This window comes from Hypomesus transpacificus, chromosome 3 (assembly GCF_021917145.1).
Source record: "Hypomesus transpacificus isolate Combined female chromosome 3, fHypTra1, whole genome shotgun sequence".
Classification (NCBI taxonomy): Eukaryota; Metazoa; Chordata; class Actinopteri; order Osmeriformes; family Osmeridae; genus Hypomesus; species Hypomesus transpacificus.
In genome coordinates this window covers 10076058-10098397 of record NC_061062.1, presented here as the reverse complement: position 1 = coordinate 10098397, position 22340 = coordinate 10076058, and the positions used below count along the sequence as shown (strand labels likewise).

At 46.3% G+C, this 22340-nt stretch overlaps 2 protein-coding genes across 2 annotated transcripts; both read left to right on the top strand.

Annotated features, from left to right (window-relative positions):
• The first annotated feature begins 771 nt into the window (after nucleotides 1–771).
• LOC124484589 (14-3-3 protein zeta/delta-like) lies at nucleotides 772–8285 on the top strand. The gene is made up of 6 exons (XM_047045571.1): nucleotides 772–877; nucleotides 1753–2187; nucleotides 5409–5532; nucleotides 6593–6756; nucleotides 6935–7030; nucleotides 7238–8285. The coding sequence occupies exons 2-6, from the start codon at nucleotides 1894–1896 to the stop codon at nucleotides 7310–7312; spliced, it is 753 nt and encodes a 250-aa protein (XP_046901527.1). The 5' UTR covers nucleotides 772–877; nucleotides 1753–1893; the 3' UTR covers nucleotides 7313–8285.
• Nucleotides 8286–11984: 3699 nt separating this feature from the next.
• On the top strand, nucleotides 11985–22324 carry LOC124484583 (serine/arginine repetitive matrix protein 1-like). Its single transcript, XM_047045558.1, is given in 18 exon segments — nucleotides 11985–12120; nucleotides 12841–12930; nucleotides 13109–13231; nucleotides 15092–15262; nucleotides 15396–15502; nucleotides 15590–15805; nucleotides 15963–16151; nucleotides 16251–16370; nucleotides 16505–16695; nucleotides 19003–19083; nucleotides 19260–19346; nucleotides 19491–19632; nucleotides 19778–19858; nucleotides 20024–20180; nucleotides 20182–20522; nucleotides 20669–20858; nucleotides 21091–21267; nucleotides 21398–22324. Coding segments are annotated over 18 exon segments (2592 nt in total). The 5' UTR covers nucleotides 11985–12099; the 3' UTR covers nucleotides 21506–22324.
• Nucleotides 22325–22340: the final 16 nt, after the last annotated feature.

The following is a 22340-nucleotide window of genomic DNA, read 5'->3' as shown; positions in this document are numbered from 1 at the left end:
TCGAGTGGATACTGTTACGTCTTCTTATTGGAATAAAACATGATGTGATCAATGTATAATGTTGACTCAATCCAAGTGGTTTTAAATCAGAATAGAAAAGTTTCTAGATTTATTTAGTCTCCAATCTTGATCAATATGATTGAATATTAATCAATGGCTTCCAGCAGTGAACATCTGCCATCAGAGGACATCACCAGAGAGATTTGTAGCCAACTGAGAGGACAGGTGGCTGGATATCTAGTGTCTGTGACAGCCCAGGGATAAAAAGGAAGTTGCTGGCGATCTGTAGCCAGGTCTATTTCTGTCATGATTTGTCATAAGCTCTATTACCTCCTGAATAGAATCCTTCAACATTACCTTCGTGGCCTTATTCTCATCTGAACAATCAAACGCATGGTATGCTGGTGGACATAGCTATGCTAATTCCAAGATAAACAAATATGAAAGAAAAAATATCTAAATCACTGTCACTTAAGAACTGGGTGCCACGCCCGCCTCCGGGCCCCTCCGTTGCTGTTACTGCTACAACGTGTGAAGGGGGCTGGAAGAGCATCACTATGGTAACGGTGACGTCTTCTCCCTTGCTCTAATTGGAGGAAACCCCGTGGCCCCAGCCGCAGCCTGCAAGTCGGTCTAACTTGCGCTAAATGCCCTCCCCTTTTCTTAACTCAAAACAACCATTGGTCAAAATATTTGGAAATTACTGTCGATCAGCAGAAAACTCTATTTGTGATTGGACAGCATTTTTCTTTTTTTTTTGTAACGCCCTGAACTAATACGTTGAGTTGAACTTCACGGCTACTGTGCTGTTTTTCGCTTTGCTTCACACCAATCTCAAATCGGATCAATTCGAAGGAGCGTATTGGCATCTTAGAAGGTTAGAAATTTGACGAAGCTTGTTTCTTTCTTTTCTCTTATTCATATTTTGTAAGATCTGATAATGTAGCAATGATTTGACAAGGTTTTTTTTTGTTAGCAATGCATGCCTGTATGGAAGGAGTGGCCCAACGCCGAGCCTGAGAGAATAGCTAGCAAAAACGAGCTTAGCTGCTATCCTGTATGTAAGCTAGCTGCCTTGATAGATAGCTACGCTAGCTTTCAATCGGCAGCTTTATGCATTCTTGTGGCAGAGCCTTATCTTGTAATAATTGACAAACGTTAGTTTGGACGATAGACTAGCTAGTCTGGACCAAGCCTGGTTGCTGGTACAGTAACTGAGGTAGCCACCATAGGCTTGAAGGTTTAGCTAGCATATATATTCACATGCTAGTTAACATGGCAGATATTCGTCTTGTTCGGATAGTCTAGTCAAGCACCTACTACTAGCTAGCAAGCTAACGCGTTGTTAGCTGGCCATCGTCATCTGGTCTACTTGGTTTGTGAATAGCTAACTAGCACCAGTAAACCACAAGCTCAATACGTTCGCAATCAAGCCGGGTTTTTTTCAGCTTCCAGGAACTGATGTCGAAAACTATAAATTGGGTACTGTAGCTAGTCTACAGTAACGGTATAATTGCTTTTAGTCTGACATCCGTGTGTCGTTCGCTGGTCCAGGGCTAGGTTCAGGCTAGGGACTTGCACCCTCAGGCCCTGAGGCAGGGAGAGCGGAGCTTTCACCAGCTGGCAACAGCTTACTAATGGGAAGCAAGCTTGCTGCTGGATTGTTGATTTGTGAATGGATGAAGGCTAACGACTTTAACTTAAATCTTTTCCTGTCATCGTGATCTAACGTTACACCCTTTTCCCCTGCAGGTTTTGACTGTGGAATACTCTGCATCTCTACCTTTCGACCTTTAACTTCCCCTCTATCCATTCCCTGTTGCATTCCTGGACTATTTTTGAACCTGACTTTTGACGAATTAACCTAAGGTTAAACATCATTTAAAAAAAACAATGGATAAAACGGAGCTGATTCAGAAGGCCAAGTTGGCTGAGCAAGCCGAGCGTTACGACGATATGGCCGCATCCATGAAGGAGGTAACGGAGAAAGGAGGCGAGTTGTCAAACGAGGAGAGGAACCTGCTATCTGTCGCTTACAAGAACGTGGTCGGGGCTCGGCGATCGGCATGGAGAGTCATCTCCAGCATTGGACAGAAGACCGAGGGAAGCGACAAGAAACTCCAAATGGTCAACGAATATCGGGAGAAGGTGGAATCCGAGTTGCGCGATATCTGCAATGACGTTCTGGTAATTACTGTAGTTTAATTAATTGCAGCACAAGGCGTCTGTGAAGTTTATAGAATGCTGTGAATCGGCTTTCTACTGTAAAACTGGAGAGGGTACAATTTCTGGGGAAATTGTGAGATAAAACTATGGAAGCTTGCACGGCAAGCGTAGGCTCACAGATGGGTATAAATAGCCAAGTTCAATTAGCCATGTTCAATAATGTGTTGCTGAATCAGTGCACAAACGACACATTCTTGCGATTGGGTCCACGTTTGCCGTTACGCTTTTCCCATTGGTCAATGTGTGTCATGATCACTGAAGGTTACGCGTTTGGTTGCCATCTCACAGCAGTCGCTTTTCTCCACCTTGTTCCCAAGGCGTCCATGAGTGTAAGCATGGGACATCAGTTATTCACCCAACTCCAGCGGTGCCGCAAGGAATCTGGTGTCTCTTTGCTGCTGGGGAAGATTGGGGGGAGGGGGAGAAAAAGGAGGCATTTCTCACTTGGATGTAGGTTCCCTGTGAAGACTAGAAGGTAGCAGTGTAGTTGGTGCTTGGCTTTAGTTTGCTTCATAAAATCAGATCAGTGTAACTGCAGCCAGATCCAGCCTAAACTCTCATTGACACTATCGAAGAGGTAGGCCTACTGCATGCAAAAATACCAGTAAAAAGGCACCTGTATACATTTTGGGGGGGCCAGGGCATGTTCAATCAACTTTTTTTTGAGTCCTATTTGGATCAAACATAGTTTGACATCCTGTGATTCCCCCTTTTCTATAAATGGTACCTCCACTCAGCCCAAGAGAATAGGAAGTATTTTATTGTCATCTCCGATTCCTTCCTTGTGGGAATCTGAAACAATGGCTGCTTGAACTATGCGAGGGTGTGAACTGACAAAGTTCATGAATGACTGCTCTATACAGCAAGGTGTGCCAGTCTGTGGGTGGAACAGACAGGAACAGTAGTAGCCTAGCTGAGCCAGTGTAATACAAAGTGTGTGATACTCCCCCAGTCTCATCTGGTGCACAAACGTAACTTTTATTGTGGCTGGCCATGTGAAAGAGTTCATTTAGAATTGTGTAACAGGGCTGCCATAACCCAGTTTGCTCAATAGGTCTCTGATGAGAACTCCCATTGGGGGACAATATTGATCAGATTCAGACTATATGGAAGCAAGGAATAACTGCAGTTGTGTTTCTAAACGAGGACTCTTGTGACATCTTTATTCAATGTCAGTCCGGTCCAACTATACATTTGTCTAGTATTTAGGGTCTGTTGCAACCCATCTTACTTAGAGAGATATGTTTTCACTTGTTAAATCTAAGACAGCGGGGAATGGCTCTTCCCATTATTCCTATCCTGTCTTGAAGTGGATTAAGGTAGATCGAAGAGGAAGCTTAGCCGGCAGGCTGTAATCATTTCCCTTAGCCACTGGCCTTCTTAACACTAGGTGTTCATGTGGGCCTTGAGGGGCTGAAGATGGGGCAGCTTCCTTGGGAAGCTGTTTACTGCATCACAAGCTGTGATCCAGAAGTATTAGGTGATTTATGAGGAGGAGTTGGCAATGTCCCGTCTGCTGTTCAGTCTTAGTCCTGACTGACCGATCACTTCCACTAGTGTGCCAACGAGGAATGGAGGATGCGTTGCAAGGGTTTAATTCCAAAATGCTACATCCACCAATTGAAATATGACTGGTACAGCTTGAAACATGTTTACTTACATGAGACATCATAGGCAGTTTGATGGTACAACCTACACTATGAATAATCTCATTGTGATCTGGCAAAAAAAGTGGACCATTTCTATCTTCCTTCAAACGGTCATGACATGTTTCATGTTCTAATAAGAGGCTCCCTGCTTATCCAGCAGACACATTGCAACAGATGTGAACCCATTGTTCTCCTGAATCATGTTTGCGTAAACGCGGCACAACATCTCGACGACAATAAACACACCCTCAGACCACACCTTGCTGCCGGTCCACTTCCTGTCTGTTAGTGTGTGAGAAAGAGAGAGCGAGCAGATGTGTTGTGCACGTTCCTGTGTCAGCCAGAGCTTGTTGGCTGAGGGCGTGGTGGGTGAGGGTGTGGATCACACCTCGTGCCCCAACTCGTCCCCCCGCTCAGACGGGCTCCTCCTGGTGACCCAGAGCAGGTGAGCCTCTCCTCTCAGCTGGCAGGGAGAGTGCCCCCACTCCCCCACCAGCACATGCCAGACTGAACATGCAGGCTGGTGCCTTTCATCCTTTGCCCCAGCTTGGTTTAAGGCTTTACCCAAACACAGCAAGGTGCCTCAGCTAAATAGATGGCGTGTGCGTGTACACACACCTTTCTATCCATGCACATAGGTAGTCCTGTGAGCTCGCTCTGGTAGAAATGCATTAAATTATGTTTTGCAGTACAGAAGTGTAAGTTTATCTGCATTTTGTTGTCCCTCTTTTAGGCAAAGGTAAAGACGAAGCAGACCCACTTAGACAGTAATCTAGGCTGGGTTTACTTGCCTCCTGGATATAGGCTAACCTTGGCAAGACGCATTTCTCAAAGTCAGACTGGTTATAGGTTGTCATGGTGATGGCCCACATTGTCCGCAATGCTACCCAACCAGCCAGATTTATACTCAAAAGAGATTGGTTATTCACAGTTGTACTCTTGTCTACATAGCAGTGAGCCACTTTGACCACACGCCGCTAATTGTATTTATCAGTTCGAGGATGGGGAGATATTCCTGTCACAGAGTAGAGAATTTCACAGATTTGTGTGATTTTTATTATGGAGAGAGGTGTGTCAGTGAGAAAGAAATTCAAGCACTGTGTGAATTCATTTCAAGCAAGCTAGTCCATTCTGTTTTGGGGAATGAATTGGGCTGGAATGCCTGGCACTTGAGACATGCACTTGGTTCACCTAATCCCCTATTATCTGTCAGTTAATAGATGGGAGTGGTTGGCTGGCAGGCATGCTGGCCCCAGTGATTTAGGTGCTATGATCTGCCCTGACCTGACAGCCGCTGTACCCCTCTCTGAGTCAGCCTTTCCTTTTATGTGCGTCTCAGGATGGAATCTATCCCATCCTCAGATAAATGGTTAATCTGGTTTTTAAAATCATTAATATGGCTTTTTAAACCTGGTGGTCTCCCAGACACAGATTAGCAGTAATCTGGCCACAACAGGACTAAACATTCCATGCATGTATGATGTCTTGGCTAGTGTACACAACGTGATCAATACATCTGTTTTTTTTCCACAGGAACTGCTGACTAAATATTTAATTGAGAACTCCACAAACCCTGAAAGCAAAGTCTTCTACCTAAAGATGAAGGGGGACTACTATAGATACCTTGCTGAAGTCGCCTCTGGAGCCGACAGGACAGGTATGGGATGAAACTGAAACTGAAAACCTCTTGTTGCAAATGTACTGTCCCTGAGCTGAATCTTTGCAGCCTAGTTAACAAAAACAAACGTGTCTGAACTTCGTTAAGCCCTGTTCTATTCTTCTAGAATGTGTCTGGCTGGTTGTAGACATAAAAAGAAACATTCCGGGCAGATATGCGTCCCAGCAGTTGTCAGTCGCTGTGGCGGAGATGACTCCTAAACCCGCCAAAATCTCCTGCTGATTGTGTAACTAACAGCAGGATATTCATCCCTCCCTCCTCGGAAGTCTCAGTACATAAAAGCCCAGCCCCCCCCCCCCCCCCCCCCCCCCACACACACACACACCCTCCCGACTTCATTACCGAGCCATTTTTCTAGGCGCATTCTGTCGCATGCCATTGTTCTAGTCTGCCTAGGTTCAAACTAGGCCTCCCTCCTGCTTTGAACTTGGGGCCCCTTAACGAGCCAAAATAGAACGGCACATTTTGTCAGGGAGCTGGAAATGGTGTCAAGCAGGGACTGGTGCGTCACACTCACGCGACCATCGTGCCTCATCTCATAGGAAGGGGAACAAAAAGGGGAGGGGTCTCTGTCGGCGCTATGGGCCTCATTTCTCTCTCTCCCCTTTTCGCTCTATTTCTCTCCTCTCTCCCGAGGAGGCATTGTGTAACCTACACCAAAGAGACCCCAGTCTTGTCTGCCCCTTCTCCTGTGAGCAGGGCATTTCACATTCTCTTTTCCCCTCGTGTGTTTGCTCTCTTGACAAAAAGGAAATCGATGTGCTAGTAGATGGCATTGTTCCCCTGCAGGTTCATGACTCTGGCTCCACTGCTGTGATATGAATGTGCAGCCATAACTGAATCATAGACTCGCCTTTTTATTTTTAATTACCCACTATGTTTCGGGATGAGACTTTTGTGAAATTGTCTCTTTTTTTGTTGTCAAAATTTACGACATGGAAAAATAGGAATTGTATTGTGTATCAACTGCTGCCTTTCTTGCAAAAGGCCTATTTAGGAACACATGGCCTAAAATGTAGGTCTCTTGTGGTGTCCCTAGCAACCATCGACAACTCTCAGGAGGCTTACCAGCAGGCGTTTGACATCAGCAAGGAGAAGATGGACCCCACACACCCCATCCGCCTGGGCCTGGCCCTCAACTTCTCAGTCTTCTACTATGAGATCCTCAACTCCCCAGAGAAGGCCTGTTCACTGGCCAAACAGGTCAGCCAACCCTCAAACAGCTGGACTTGCTTCTGGCTGTGTAGGAAATGGATCTCAGTACTGTACTGTCACTTCCTGAAATGACAACTGAGTGCTGCTCAGATGTCACTGTGTAGATTCAGGTATTTTGTTGTTGTTGCTGTGAACATTAAGGGTTTTGCTTTTGTTACATTGGCAGGCGTTTGATGACGCCATTGCCGAGCTTGACAAGCTGAACGAGGAGTCGTACAAAGACAGCACTCTCATCATGCAGCTCCTCAGAGACAACCTGACAGTAAGTGTCCCTCTGTCTGTCCTAATCACCACAGGAAGATCGTGCTCCCTGAATTAATAACCACATATTTAGTCTCTCATTTGATTTATCAGGGAAATTGCCAAAGCATTTGTGGCACCTTTCCCAGGGAAAGCAGGTGTTTCTCTGGAATAACATTTTTCCTTCCCCTCGTCTTTTTCCATCCTTCCTATCTCTCTCTCTCTCTAGTTATGGACGTCTGACAACGCGGCTGAGGAAGGTGAGGGCGGGGAAGCAGGAGAGGCTGGCGAGAACGAGAACTAAAGCTTCCTCGGGTCTCCTCCCCCTTAAAAAAAGAAAAAAAAGAAAAACCTTTTTACACGTCTCCATTCCTTATTGCTCCACTTAAGATTTATTCTAGTAATGAAACCCATTTACTGAAAGAGCTGTGTATGAAAATTCAAAATCATTTAGTCTTTTCACACCACTGCTCTTGGTCAAAAAATGAAAAAAAAAGAACCCTCCATTCCATGGTTTGTGTTCATCCTGGCCTTTCATATGTGCAGTTTCTGCTGTAGAAAAGTATTAATAGCTTCACTTTGTATCGACATTATAGTTCAAATTAGAGATGAAAAACAAAGTTTTAGGGCCTACTGTTGAGCGACAGACATCGCCAGTCCCATCAGATGAAGGAGTTCGGATTATTTGTCAAGGTGGAAAATATTTGTCGGAATAGATTTGCAAAATAGAACCCTCCTCTCTTCACTGTAGTCTCTTTAAACGGTTATGTGGTACGGTTCCAGATGCTGACACCATACTATCAGCCCTTACTGCAGGGACTCCAGTACTGATGCTGACCTTGACAGTTTCACAGCCAGGTGATTTCCATTGGTTTAAAGTCCCCTCCCCCTCCCCTCGGTTATGTATTCACAGTCAAGCATGTCTAGTTGAGGAGAAAACAGTGGGGCTTTCTAAAGACCAAATATAGGAACATGTTAATGGAAAGATTAAAAAATAAAAAAAGAATTCCGTCATGCATGCCATTTAATAGTACACTGGAATGGGACCCAATGCTGTATACACACAAAGTCCAAATGTTAAATTTTAGTACTTTTCAATGCAGGTTTGTGCACATGTAAGAGGGTGTTTGGTTAGTCCAGTGATTGTCATTAGAGATTTGGACCACTATTGTGTTTTTGCTAATCATCGATTGTAGTCCCCAAAAGCCTTGTGGAAATGTTTAATGCCCTATGTATCAGCTATGTAACATGAATAAAAACAACATTTTATAAACCAAGTAACATCTGATTTTGTTTTTTACTGATAGATTTTTATGAAAAATCAATGTTCAATTTAATTACTCTTTCATGTAATTACTCTTTCACGTAATGTAACGTGGAACAATAATACCAGCCATAAAATAACCAGAAGCTAATTTACATTTTTTGGGGTCAGCAACTTTTACGTACTGCCTCAGAATTGAGAATGTGTGATGGTGCATGCACACCATTTCATCTATTAAGTAGCCTGTTTCCTGGAGGTGATTGCAGGCTCTTTAGGTTAACCCTGACTGAGGGGAGGCACCTCAATTCAAGCTTTCAAAATCAAGGCTGGTTGGTTGAAACCTTTGAAATATTAATGAGAGAATATTATTTTGGGATGGTGACTATGCTTCATTCCTAGGACATAACAGTGAAGAGCCAATTGTGTCCCTAACACAAATCCAGTCATTCCATGACCAGAGCTTTGCATTATTGCCAGTAAGTGCAACCTTGTTCCTTCTTTTCCCAAGAGGCCCTTGGTTGCAGTCTTTGACTTTCCTTCTGTTCAGGTAATTTGGAAACTTTTAAGTTCTCGCCTGTTGTAGCTGTTATTGGTATGCGGCAGTAGAAATCTTAAGATTGTGTGTGTGTGTGTACTCCAGAGAGCTTCTGTTTATGTGTTGCAGAAGTGCGTGTAGGAGTGAGCAGTGCTAGAGGTGATGTTATGCGGCTCGTGTGTCAAAGGTAGAAAGGGAAGAGGAGGATGGTAGGAGGAGGCATTTGGTGGGCGTTCTAATCTTGTTCTCAGAATTTACAACTGTACATTAATAAATGCCTTTCATCTACGAACTTGTGGTACACTGGTTGGACCAAGAGTCTATTATACGAAGCCCACAGCTTTTTTATTCTTTTGTGCTGCCTGGAAATGTAAAGCTCATTAGAATAACAATGAACTGAGGGTAGATGCAGAAGCAGCTCTCACCCTGTCGCTTATTCAAGAACACTGGTTGGAAAATGAATGGAGCTGAATGATCTTGCGGCCGAGGCATTCAAATTCATGGGAGCTCTTGTGCGTAATGAGATGGCTGTGACTCGCAGGTCTCTCACTGTTGGTGAGGAAGCCAAAGCAGCAGACCCACGAGCCACCCACCCACACTCCCTGACTATATAGCAGCCCATATAGACTATAGCAGCCATGGTCTCAATACTATGGACAATCTGGCTTTCGTTGTCTCCTGCCCTCCTACACGTGGACCACAAGGAAAAGGAAAGGTGTGAGACCAAACACGGAGAACTAACTACTTTCCAGGAATGATGAGGTGATTGGGAGAACATTTATGAAGTAACCCTTTTTTTGCGATATTCCCAAGGTTTTTTTTGTGGGGGGGGATTGAAGTAGAAAACATAAGCAGGAGGTAGAAAGAGGGGAGGGAGGAGGCTGGAAGGTCACTGTGAGGCCTCTGCCTGGAGGCTCAGTGTGACACAGCCCACTGAGAGGAGCACACTCATGCAAGATTTAGACTGCTTTGTTCCAACAGACTGGCTCCTACCAAGGACCTCGGTCTAATTCGACATTTTTAATGACTGTAGTTGTACTGCTATTGCTATGACTAAACTAGTGACAGAGGGAGACTGGCCTGATTTTTTTTGTATCAGTTTGTTCATCTTTCTCTAATCTTAGTCTCCCTATTAATAGTGAGCCACTCCGTGCCATCTGCCTGTGTTCTTTTTTAAATAGATGGACAGGAAAGCACTGCCCTCAACTACCTACCTACACACACACACACACACACACACACACACACACACATACATGCTACTTACTTCCTACAGTATAACTGTTTATCTTCATTGTTGTTTATCCACCACATTAACTGGTCCAATAACACCACCTTGGATCCGATTTCAAAAACTATGATAAGCAGGTCCAAAAGGTGACCTTATGTGGGTGTGTGTGGATGGATGCATGAATGCAGTTTCTGCTCTTGTAATTGACATTGGACAAACTAGAAGTTTTGGGTCATTGAAATATCTCAACAATTAGGTGCTGAGTGTGTCAGTGCAAGGCAGAGGAGTGAAGTGAAGGATGACTGCAGCCCTAATTCAATTTAGGAAAGCATTTTTCTGAGCTGTGACTGAAAGGCGTTTTTGTACGCTAGCGGGGAAATTCGATTTGCTCCACTCGCTTGTTGAATGAATGGGGACACTGTGAGTGTAGAACAACCTAGCGTTCTCTCACTGGGCAGATATGCGCTGCAATGTTGCAGCCGTCCATCGTGCCCACCAGCCTTGGACGAGTCTGTAATGTTTCCATGCCATTGTCGACAAGGAACCAACAAGGATCCGACAAGGATCCGACAAGGAGCCGACAAGGAGCCGACGAGGAGCCGACGAGGAGCCAACGAGGAGCCGACAAGGAGCCGACAAGGAGCCGACAAGGGCACCAGCTGGCATGGTGGGCACACACCGGAGTGTGTAGAACATTGAGGTCTTCTGAAGAGGTCCACCCCCCTCTGTCAAGGAGCCAGGTTACCTACACCCTCATAGGACCAGCACAGAGAATTATGGGAAGACCATCCTAATTAATGTTCCTTCCTCTTGCTCTCTGCTTCCTGTCTCAATAGCACCCTCTGCCTGTAGAAGGCAACCAATCCGGTCAATCCTGAATTGTGTAATTGTTGACTGGGTATGTTTATGTTCAAAGGCCCCAAGTCTTTGTTGACATGATGCATCTTAGTCCTCCGATGATAATCATGTGATGATCGTATGGAAATGTGTAGCACATTGTTGTTAGTTCTAACTCAGACAGCCCAGCTCAGCATGTGACCAGTGACTGATTAGAAAGCCTGAAGGGAATGCTGTTAGTCAGTAGACATCCATATAAGGCCAGTAATCTGCTGTTTGTAATTACTTACATTCAGTTTTTAAATCATTTTGTGTCTCCTTAGGACTCCTGTATGGAGGAGGGGGAGGAGCTTGACCCTAGCTTGCTCCACCTCAACAACCACCTGTTCTACTCTGCAGACTACAAGTCCAGACATGATGCAACTATAGTTCTGTGCCTGTTTGATCAGGCTGGAAGGATCTGCCAGCAGCCCTGATGAGCCCTTGTGACACTTGTAGACGTCTGTAGAGGTGAGATGGCATCCCCTAGTGGACACTCGAATGAACTCACTTTACTGCCTATGATGAAGTTAAAATAAAACAATATGATGCGTTCCTTATAATAACACCGAGTGTCCGTCCGATTACAACAACTTAGAAGTGGATAGTGAAGTGATGACTACCCCAATTTATGTACAATCTTTTTACAAATTATTTATCCTAAAGTAAATGAGTTGGTAAGATAAGGGAAGACTTTAAAGGGCTCAAAGAAGGTATTATGCCCTACTTCGGCCAAGGGAAGAGTTGATGGCAGGACGTTGAGGAGGATCGTCGGAGTCGGGGGGGAGGGGAGGGAGGGGGCGAGATGAGTGAGTGGGAGAAGGAGGATGCAATGTTTAGCCTTTATACATTTTATGAATACAGTTGAATAGGGAGAAATCGATCATTTAATCGATAATTACCAAACTTAATATCTCGTATACCGCCGCTACGCAGTCCATAAGCACACCAGTATTATTATATTTTCTGATGGCTTATTGCCATCCCGAATTTATTTGAATTTGGGGGATAGTTTCGTGACCTGTATTTTGAAATTCTCGGAAAGAAGGGCCCAAGTTACGCTACCGGAAGTGATTTTCGTTGTTGAGGATTTGCTCTGACGGAGTAATTTGTCTCGCGCTGTAACCTGGAGTCTGGCAGAACGTCTTTCTCCTTGTCGCCGATAAGTATCCTTCACGGTCGATAATGGACGCGGGATTCTTCCGCGTAAGCATAATTACAAATTCACTCATGTTGTTTGAAGTATGAGCTACATTAATTGTGTCCTTTACGCTTTTAAATATGTGGTAATGTGCCGCCAGCAAGCTCGCACGGATGAGCTCGTGCGCCATTCCACTGCACACTCGTAGGCCCAAACTTGCTAGCTAGCGGTTAGCAATGGCGGTTCAGTACTGCATACTTCGTGACGTTAGAAAGCTAATCTCTATCTTTCCAGGATCAAACTTAATGCTGGCATGTTAAAACATGTATATTAAACAAAGTAGACATCAAACTAATCAGCTAACATACCAACTACTGTAGGTAGGAAGGTAGGTTGTGGCTATTCGCTAGCTAGAGATAATTATGCATTTCTTAAAATGTGTTAAATAGTCATTAGTAAGCTAGTTGCAAGAATGAACTTGGAATTAATTACTTTAGCAACACATCAGACCTGAGCAGGCCTGTCGTAGTGTCTATGTTGCTGGTGTACCTGGTTAGTATTGTTGGTTGGTATAACTAGAGCCGTTAGTTGGCAAGCTAGTCAACGTTCGACGGCGTGGTGACGCACAACAAGAAGTTTCAATGTGGTTTGCCAATTCACTCACCTATCAAGATGAACACATGTTGATCTTAATGTATCTGTAATAAATATAATTGTCCGGAAATAGAAAACCGTTTAATGGTTGAAACATTGGTCTAACTTGCCTCTTGTTGTTGCATTGCTAGGGCACAAGTGCAGAACAAGATAATCGCTTCAGCAACAAACAGAAGAAACTCCTGAAGCAGCTCAAATTTGCAGAATGCCTGGAGAAGAAGGTACGCGACACCAACTTTATTGTCTCAAACTCTGAAGTATTGCTGATTAGTTCTCACTTCCCTGATGAAGTTCCCCCCCCTGGGTCATCCAATGGAAGTGGTTTTGGAATGGCGCCCTGTTTCTTCATGGCATTTTTTTGGGCGTGCATTGTATATTGATATTGCTGTTTACCCACAGGTGGACATGACCAAGGTCAACTTGGAGGTCATCAAGCCTTGGATTACTCAGCGGGTGACGGAGATCTTGGGATTCGAAGACGACGTCGTCATAGAGTTCATATTTAACCAACTGGAAGAGAAGGTAATACCATCGATTGCAAATCTGCTATTTTTTTTTTCTTCCAATGCTGCACATGTTACGTACTTCATAATCTATTGCTCAGTATATGTGGGTTATGAGGCTACAGCAGGATGTTCAAAACGACTACTTAAAAGTAAAATCACAATTTGAACTTGGATGGTTAAAGATGCCAATGGTATCCAGTGTAAGCATACAGAAACATGTGAATGATTAGACGTTGTTGCTGTGATGTGTGACAGTGCCTTGTACAGCAGTTTTCTAATGATGATGTGATTTATGATTTAAAAGGCCTGAACCAATATGGATGTTATACCTTGCATCAGAAGTATAGCACCAACACCTAATTAGCTCTCTCCTGAGCCCAAAGTCACTGAGCCCAACTCTCCCTTGATGATGCAGTGTGTGGTTTGAGGTGAGTTATGTGCAGGGACCCACATCATGCCAGTGCTAGACATGATTTAACGGTACCATGTCATTTCCTCCATAGGCATTTCAAATGCACCATTAGTCTTTTCAACATTCCCCCTTATTCTTAACTGGAATTAACGGGGTTGAAAGTCGTCCTTGGCGGATTTTGTACTGATAAGTACTCACTTTGTTAGCCAAGGTAGAGATCATTTCCCTGCGTTATGGCTCAATGCCTTTTTAAGATGGTTCATACGATACCCATCGATGCCCAGCTCAGAGATTCTCATAAGACTACAGTGTGCATGCTCCCTATTATGAATAGGCCTGTATTATCTTGATATGCATTTATACCAGACTCTTTAGAGTTCTGCCCTAGTTTTCAAATGGCATCATCCACTATTAGATTATTGTACTTAAGTTGGGCTTTGAAACATGAAATGGGGGTGTTGAAAATTATACACAGACCAAAAAAAAACGTAGAAAGACAGTCGACTGCTCCTCTGAATTTATGACTCGCAACCCAAGGAGGATTGTTATTCATTTATAGAGGTTTCTGGAAAAGTAAGGTTTCTTTCAATTCCTTTTTATAGATTCATAGCTATTTGTGTTTGAAATAATTTACCATTATGTGTTTGGGTTAAGTTTTACGTTCATTGGTACATGTATTGGAAAGAAATGGCTGAGCCAGATAACAATGGTATCTTACTATCATTTCTTGTCTTAGCTGTTGAAATAAAACCCCTTTTCCATGTCTTGTTTACTCATTATTGCTTGTTCGTCTCTTGCAATTTAGATAAATGGTATAACATTAAACTCAAGGTGGTTGAGTCTCAAGCAGTAGGGAGGCGGAAGCAAGCCAATGGAGCGTCTCTTTCTGCAAGAGACTCGGGCACTCCATACCCACTGATCCTGCGGGACTCACTGAAGACACCGGGACTGTACTTGCATTGTTGGGTTTTGAAGCACTCTGTATTGTGGATATCTGTATATCACTGTTAGCGTAGACTGTGGGGTAACAGGGTAAGAGGACGGGTAAACAAAAGTTACATTTACTAGTGGTACTTAAAAACATTTATATCTCCTAGATATACATGGGGGCTCAATAAAAAGTGGCTGTCAGAGATTAAAGCTGCAGTCACATTGCATGCAGTGGGGATGTAGATGTATCTCCCTTCAGCTCAGGACTTGTAAAAAAAGTAATGTTTGGTCTTTCTTTCTTTTTTGTTTTTGTTGTATGGCAGAGCCCCAAAGGTCTGCATTGCTGTAGCCATTTTCTCTTGAAATTATTTGGGTATGTGGTTGCCATAAGCAACAAGCTTTAGTAAGGAAACATGGGGGGAGGCAGCACCCTAAACAGTACCCTCCCTCAACCCCCCCCCTCCACTCCACAAGTTCCCTCCCCATGTTCACGTGTTGCATACTCTCTTCTCCCCCTTCGTGTGTGTGTTGCAGCACCCGGACAGCAAGATGATGCAGATTAACCTGACGGGCTTCCTGAACGGAAAGAACGCCAGAGAGTTCATGAAAGACCTGTGGCCCCTGCTGCTCAGTGCCCAGGAGAACATCGCAGGCATCCCCTCTGCCTTCCTGGAACAGAAGAAGGAGGAGATCAAACAGAGACAGGTGAGCAGCAAGCCTGTCGCCCAGCCCTGAGCCCCGCCACTGCCTGGTCCCACGGGCCTGGACTTGGCATAGCACTGTCAGGGGGTTTTAAAACACATTTTTTTAAAGCACGGGGCTATGTTTTATGTGGCAGATTGAGCAGGAGAAGCTTGCCTCTCTGAAGAAGATCGACGATGAGAAGAAGGAGAAGGAAAACAAAGAGAACCGAGAAAGGGCCCAGTCCAAGAGCCCCAACAGAAGGTGAGACACATGCACACACACGCATCTATCTATCCTTCTACAAATAGCGTAGTCCAGTATCTTAACGTTCACTCTGTTGTGGCCCAGGAGGAAGTCCAGGTCACCGTCACCACGCAGGCGTTCTCCAGCCAAGCGGGAGAAGAAGCGCAGCCACTCACGCTCCCCGCGCCGCAAACCCAGCCCCAGCAGCAGCTCCCCCCCTGCAGCTCTGCTGCCCAGCAAGCCGGAGGAGCCCGACATGGAGCCAGACACCTCAGACAGCCTCCTGCCCGAGCCCGTCATCCAGGAGGCCTCCTCCACCAGGTAGACTGGCACCACCGTCACAGGATAACACCACTTTACTGGACTTGTAATGTCAAGTACATACTGGAATGTCAGGTCATGTTACATGTACAGGCCTTGTAACACGTTACAGCTGCCCGTAACGTCTGAAATACGCTTCTGGTTTGTGGTCTCCCAGTGATCACGTGTCAGACGCAGCCCAGCCAGACTCGGTGAGTGAGGTGAAGGAGCCCTCCCCAGACAAGGCTGTGAGGAAGGAGGAGCGGCCCAAGGCCCGGGACAGGGACAGGGACGGCCGGAGGGACAGGCCCCGTCACCGCTCTCGCTCCCACTCTCGATCCCGCAGACGACCACGCTCTCGCTCCAGGTGAGACCCGCCATGTCCGTCCCCCCCGACAGGCTGCCTAGCCTCGTCTCTCAGGTGTTTCGGGCTGGCATGGTTACAAATGGATTTGCTCTCCCCAAGGTCCTACTCCCCCCGCCGTAGGCCCAGCCCCAGGCGGAGGATGTCTCCTCGCCGCAGGAGCCCGCCCAGACGTGGGCCACCAGGTCCCAGGCACAGACGCAGTCGCTCCCCCCTCCGCAGGTAAGGGAACACTAGCACCAGGTGGAACTAGCGAGGGGCTTTGTCCTTCTAGCACAGTGACTGATGTGGTGTGTCTGTCCTCTAGGGCTTTGTCCTTCTAGCACAGTGACTGATGTGGTGTGTCTGTCCTCTAGGCGGCGCTCTCGCTCCCCCTCCTCCTCTGGCAGCAGCTCCTCCCCCTCCCCTAAGAAGGCTGTGAGACGGCCCTCCGCCACCCCGCCCAGGAAACAGCCCCGCCACGGAGACCCCTCCCTCGAGGCTCGCCGCTCGCCCTCCCCCCGGGCCAGGAAGGGCCTGGCCTCAGCCTCTCCCTCCAGATCCACAGGTACCCTTGACCTCTGAAGCAATACACCCATACATGCACATCTCCTCTCTGTTACCCACAAACAGCATGTCAATAAGACTTCCACTCCTAAGAATACAATTGGACTACTGTATCACATCCTTTTGATATACAGTGCCCTCCAAAAGTATTGGAACAGTGAGGCGAATTCCTTTATTTTTGCTGTAGACTGAAAACATTTGGGCTTGACATCAAATAATGAACGTGAGACCAGAGATCAACGTTTCAGCTTTTATTTCCAGGTATTTACATCAGGATCTGATGCACAACTAAGAAAATATCACATTTTGTTTGAATCCACCCATTTGTCATGTGATCAAAAGTATTGGAACAGATATACTTAAAACATATTTAAGTGAATAAGACTTAATATTTAGTTGCAAATCCTTTGCTTTCAATAACTGCAGCAAGTCTGTGACCCATTGACGTCACCAAACTTTTGCATTCTTCCTTTTTGATGCTTTCCCAGGCTTTCACTGCAGCCTCTTTCAGTTGTTGTTTGTTTTGTGGGGTTCCTCCCTTCAGTCTCCTCTTAAGCAGGTAAAATGCATGCTCTATAGGGTTTAAGTTTGGAGATTGACTTGGCCAGTCTAATACCTTTCATTTCTTGCCCCTGATGAACTCCTTTGTTGTTTTGGCAGTGTGTTTTGGGTCGTTATCTTGCTGCATGATGAAGGCTCTGCCAATCAGTTTGGTTGCATCTTTCCTTAAATTGGCAGACAAAATGTTTCTGTAGACTTCCGAGTTCATTTTGCTGCTGCCATCATGTGTTACATCCTCAATGAAGATTAATGAGCCCGTCCCAGAAGAAGCCATGCAAGCCCAAGCCATGACATTACCTCCACCGTGTTTCACAGATGAGCTTGTGTGTTTGGGATCATGAGCAGTTCCTTTCTTTCTCCAAACTTTAGCCTTTCCATCACTTTGGTAAAAGTTAATCTTTGTCTCATCAGTCCATAAAACTTTGTCCCAGAATTTTTTAGGTTCATCTCTGTACTTTTTGGCAAATTCCAGCCTGGCCTTCCTATTCTTCTTGCTAATGAGTGGTTTGCATCTTCTGGTGTAGCCCTTGTACTTTTGTTCATGAAGTCTTCTGCGAACAGTAGATAGTGATACCTTCACTCCTGCCATCTGGAGGTTGTTGCTGATCTCACTAACAGTTGTTTTAGGGTCTTTCTTTACAGCTCTCACAATGTTTCTGTCATCAACTGCTGATGTTTTCCTTGGTCTACCTGTTTGACGTCTGTTACTTAGTACACCAGTAGTTTTCTTCTTCTTCAGGACATTCCAAATGGTTGTACTGGCTATGGCCAATGTTTCTGCAATGGCTCTGATTGATTTTCCATCTTCTCTAAGACTCACAATTGCTTGTTTTTCACCCAAAGACAGCGCTCTGGTTTTCATGTTGTTTTCACCTCTGAATACAGTCTGCATAGACAAAACCTATCTTACCCAATCTGAACCTGAGTGTAGACATTCAGTGGTATTTATTGATTGAATAATGTATGTAATAGGACACACCTGGGCAACAAAACACACCTGTCAGTCACATGTTCCAATACTTTTGCTCACGTGACAAATGGGTGGGTTCGAACAAAAAGGTGATATTTTCTAATTTGTGCATCAGATCCTGATGTAAATACCTGGAAATAAAAGCTGAAACGTTGATCTCTGGTTTCACATTCATCGTTTGATGTCAAGCCCAAATGTTTTCAGTCTACAGCAAAAATAAAGGAATTGGCCTCACTGTTCCAATACTTTTGGAGGGCACTGTAAATACTGATATGCAAAGAGATGTTCAGTTCACTCTGTAGGATATATCTTCTAGAATCAATGAGTTATTTCCCTTTGCTAAACTGACTTATCATATTAGCCTAAATTAAATCATTTAAAACATGCTTACATACGGTTAGCATAGTGTAATATTAGATTTGGCCCATGCTGTAATGCGAGCCCCACATCAGTTCCCACTCACCATCTCCAGCTTCAGACTCCCTAAGGTGATCCTATAGGACCTCCTCGCATGACATGCTCTGTCCCAGACTGGGGTATGTCTCCCCGGTGCAAGATTATCCAGGAATAGCTATTGACTCTGCAAGCAGTTGGCCTAGTTGAACTCTCTGACCTGGAAATTGTATTGCGTTTCATCCTCTCAGATCCCGGGGTGCTTGACTCAGTGTCAGTTCTCACTGTTAGAAGGGCAACATCTTATGGGGTTCGGGGGACAGCACCTGTGTCCTCTGGATGTGGGTGTAGCAGAAAGCCCTGACGTTGTTGTCTACCCTACAGGTGTGAAGAGAAAACCAGGAGGGAGGAATGGTTCACCATCCGATGGGCCCAAAGCAAGGAGATCCGAGGCATCTGAATCAGGTGAGAGTTAGTGACTTCCTACAGCTCTGGTCAAACAGCACCCCTGGAGAACGGGGCCCCGCCCTGCATCACTTCTGGGAGGTTTTCTTGTAGCATTTTGGTCTGGTGTGTGTCTGTGGCAATATGTAGCTGTCTCTCCTGATCACTGAAAGGAGACTCACTGCTTTGCGTTTCAGAGGAAGATAAAGGTGAGAAGGGGGCTACAGCAGACTCTGTGCAGCAGCGACGTCAGTACCGTAGACAGAATCGCCAGTCATCTTCAGGTTAGACATGTTTTTGTGTCCACCACCTCCTCCCCCTCCTCCTATCTCTAAGTCAGTCCATGCACGTCTAGGTCTATTATCTTATGCAAGACGTCCCATCAGCTTCCTTTTTAAAGCTCCTGTCCTGTTTCTGGTGGGTTACAGATACAGGTTCATCTTCCTCCTCTGAGGACGAGCGGCCCAAGAGGCCGGCCGCGGGGCCGGTGGCCAAGAACGGAGAGGTGCGGAGAAGACGCAGCCACTCTCCCTCCTCCCCCAGGAGACGCCACAGGGACGCCTCCCCAAGGTGTGTCAGCGAGCACGGCTCCTAGCCCCCCCCCCAACCAGCTCCCTCTGGCTGCGCCGCCGTTTACATTGGGCTCCGTTTACTACAGTAAACTTGTTCCCATCAAGGGGTATTTGAACGTGCGGCTGTGTGTTTCCTCCCCCAGGAAACGACGGAGCCCTTCCCCTGGAGGACGCAGGCCCTCTCCTCCACGCCGTCGCAGATCCCCCTCTCCACCCAGACGCAGGTAACAGGCCCGTCACAAGTGCTACATTAAAGGGATCAAGTTTCAGTTGACTTAAATTCAATTTGATTAACACTGGATTGCCATTAGTCCCACTTGTGGATCTAAAAACTAAGCGGTATTGGGACTACCTTCAGCTGACTTGGCTCCCCTGCGTCCCTCCCCCAGGTCTCCCTCACCGCCGGCCCGTAGACGCTCTCCCTCCCCCAGGCGCTTCTCTCCCCCCATCCAGCGGCGCTACAGCCCCACCCCCATGCTCCCTCAGAAGAGGCGTCCGTCCGGCTCCCCCCCTGGCAAGCGCCCGTCTCCAGGCGCCAAGCGCCCCCCCCCCCTCCAGGTCCCCCAAACGCAGGAGTTCCCCCACCCAGAAGAGGCGCACGCCTCCCCCCTCCATATCTCCCCCCAGACACAGGAGGAGCCCCATGCTCCCCACCAACCGGCCAGGCAGGGAGGGCCGCTCCCCTCCTCCTGCCCACGGTGGCCACTGCTCTCCCTCCCCTGCCACCCGTGGCCGTGCCCCGCGGGGGTCGGCTAGTCCCCAAGGACGCTATGAAACTTCCGGTAACTCTCCGACCAATCAGAGGCGTCAGCCGTCGCCCACACACTGCAGCGGTGGCCGGCCCATCCGCAGGGTGTCCCGGACTCCAGAGCCCCGCAAGAACCAGCGGTGAGCAGAATGACACTCACCCTTCTGGTGGACTGACAGTTGGACATTGTAAACCCACACTCGACATGACTTTGATGCACCCGAGCCTGTGTTGTAACTATCAGTAGATGTGTTTCTAACCTGATGTCCACACCTCTGCTCCTCAGAGCTTCTCAGAGTCCCCGGGGCGTGAGGAGAGCGTCATCAAAGTCCAGATCCAGGTCCCCGAGACCTGCCGGCCTGAAGCGCCCGGCCCCTGACTCGGCCTCTCCCTCCCCATCCCGCTCTGCCAGTGGGTCTCCTGCCCCGCCGGCCAAGAAGCCCAGCAGTGGATCTGGCAGTCCATCTCCCAACAAGGTGAGCTGACAGCTTCTGACACACCAGGCTCACAATCTCATCTGGGATTACCCTCTGAGCCCCATTACAATGAATACATTGTCTCGTTTGGAAATCGAATGAGGTTCTCGCCCCTTTCTGTGGTTTTGCCTTCTCTTGGCAGCACTTAACCCTCCGGTCAGGAGATCAAACGTTTGTTTTCAGTCGGGACAGTTGCTGAACGTGGCTGATGTTATGTGGTGTTTCATCCCAGAACTCTGACCCTGAGGCTGCGGGGAAAAAGAAGAAGAAGAAGAAGGAGAAGAAACACAAGAAGGACAAGAAGCACAAGAAACACAAGAAACACAAGAAGGAGAAGAGCTCGGGCCCTGCGCCCGGGGACGGGGGAGGAGACCACCCTGCTGCAGATGGAGACGCAGACTCAAAAAAGGTGAAGTCTAACTTTTCCATTCTGCCAAGTCACTCACTGGCCATCAAGTGATCGGAAGCTTTCGTGCAGCGTGCCTGTCACCATGCAAGCTAGCCCGAATGAGATATAATTAATGCTACCTTTCTTTAAGGAATCAGACAGTGAAGTAGAGGACAGTCTGGACGACCTGGAGAAGCACCTGCGAGAGAAGGCACTGCGCTCCATGAGGAAGGCACAGATGTCTCCCCCACTGTCATGAGGGAACCTGGTCCCTATCCCCCCCCCCCTCCCCTCTTTAAATCTTCCAGTTTCTCTTGGTTTGTTTTTTTACTTTGTCGTCAAACCTGGTTCAGCTTTAGAATGTACAAATGAATTCTCTAGTTTTTGTTTTGTTTCCTTTCACAAATTTGGTTTGTACTAAAGGGTGGGTTTTATCAAGGGCTGGATTTGTCAAAGCGAGATCTCCCCCGTTTCAGTTTTGTTGCCAGTTGTGTATTATGAATGCTAACTGTAAAAAACATTTTTGTTGTCCCCTTATTTTAAAGAGCAGGTGGAGGGACGGTTTAATTATTTGGGTTTGCCTTGTGCAAGATTCTAAAGTTTCACACAAGACACACAAAAGATTCCAACTGTGGGAATTAATGATTGCATGTTCAGTTCAGAGTGTGTCTCCGGTGCAAGGGAACTACAAAACAAACAGAGAGGAAAGCTGTCACCACTCCCCCTCTGGCATTGAGCACTGTACGGGACGTCGCCATGCTGTGAACGCTGTCAAATAGAGGTAGTCACAGTCGGTTTACCCCACCTTTTTGTAAAGTATCACGAGGTGTTTGACATCGTTTCACCTTGCCGTCATTTTTGGCTCCAGAATATTCACTGAAATTCCCATGAACATATGGTCTCTCAGCCTGGCCTGAAAAAGTAGGCTTTCATTTCTGAAATTGGTTTATCTGCAGTTATGTTAGTTTCATGCTGTATTGGTCTTGTATTAAGTCATTTATTCTGTGGGAGTGCTTTTTGACTGTATTTAAAACTCCTGCTCTTGTCATTCTTTCAAAATAAAGATTTTTTAAATACATTGGAGTGTGCTGTTA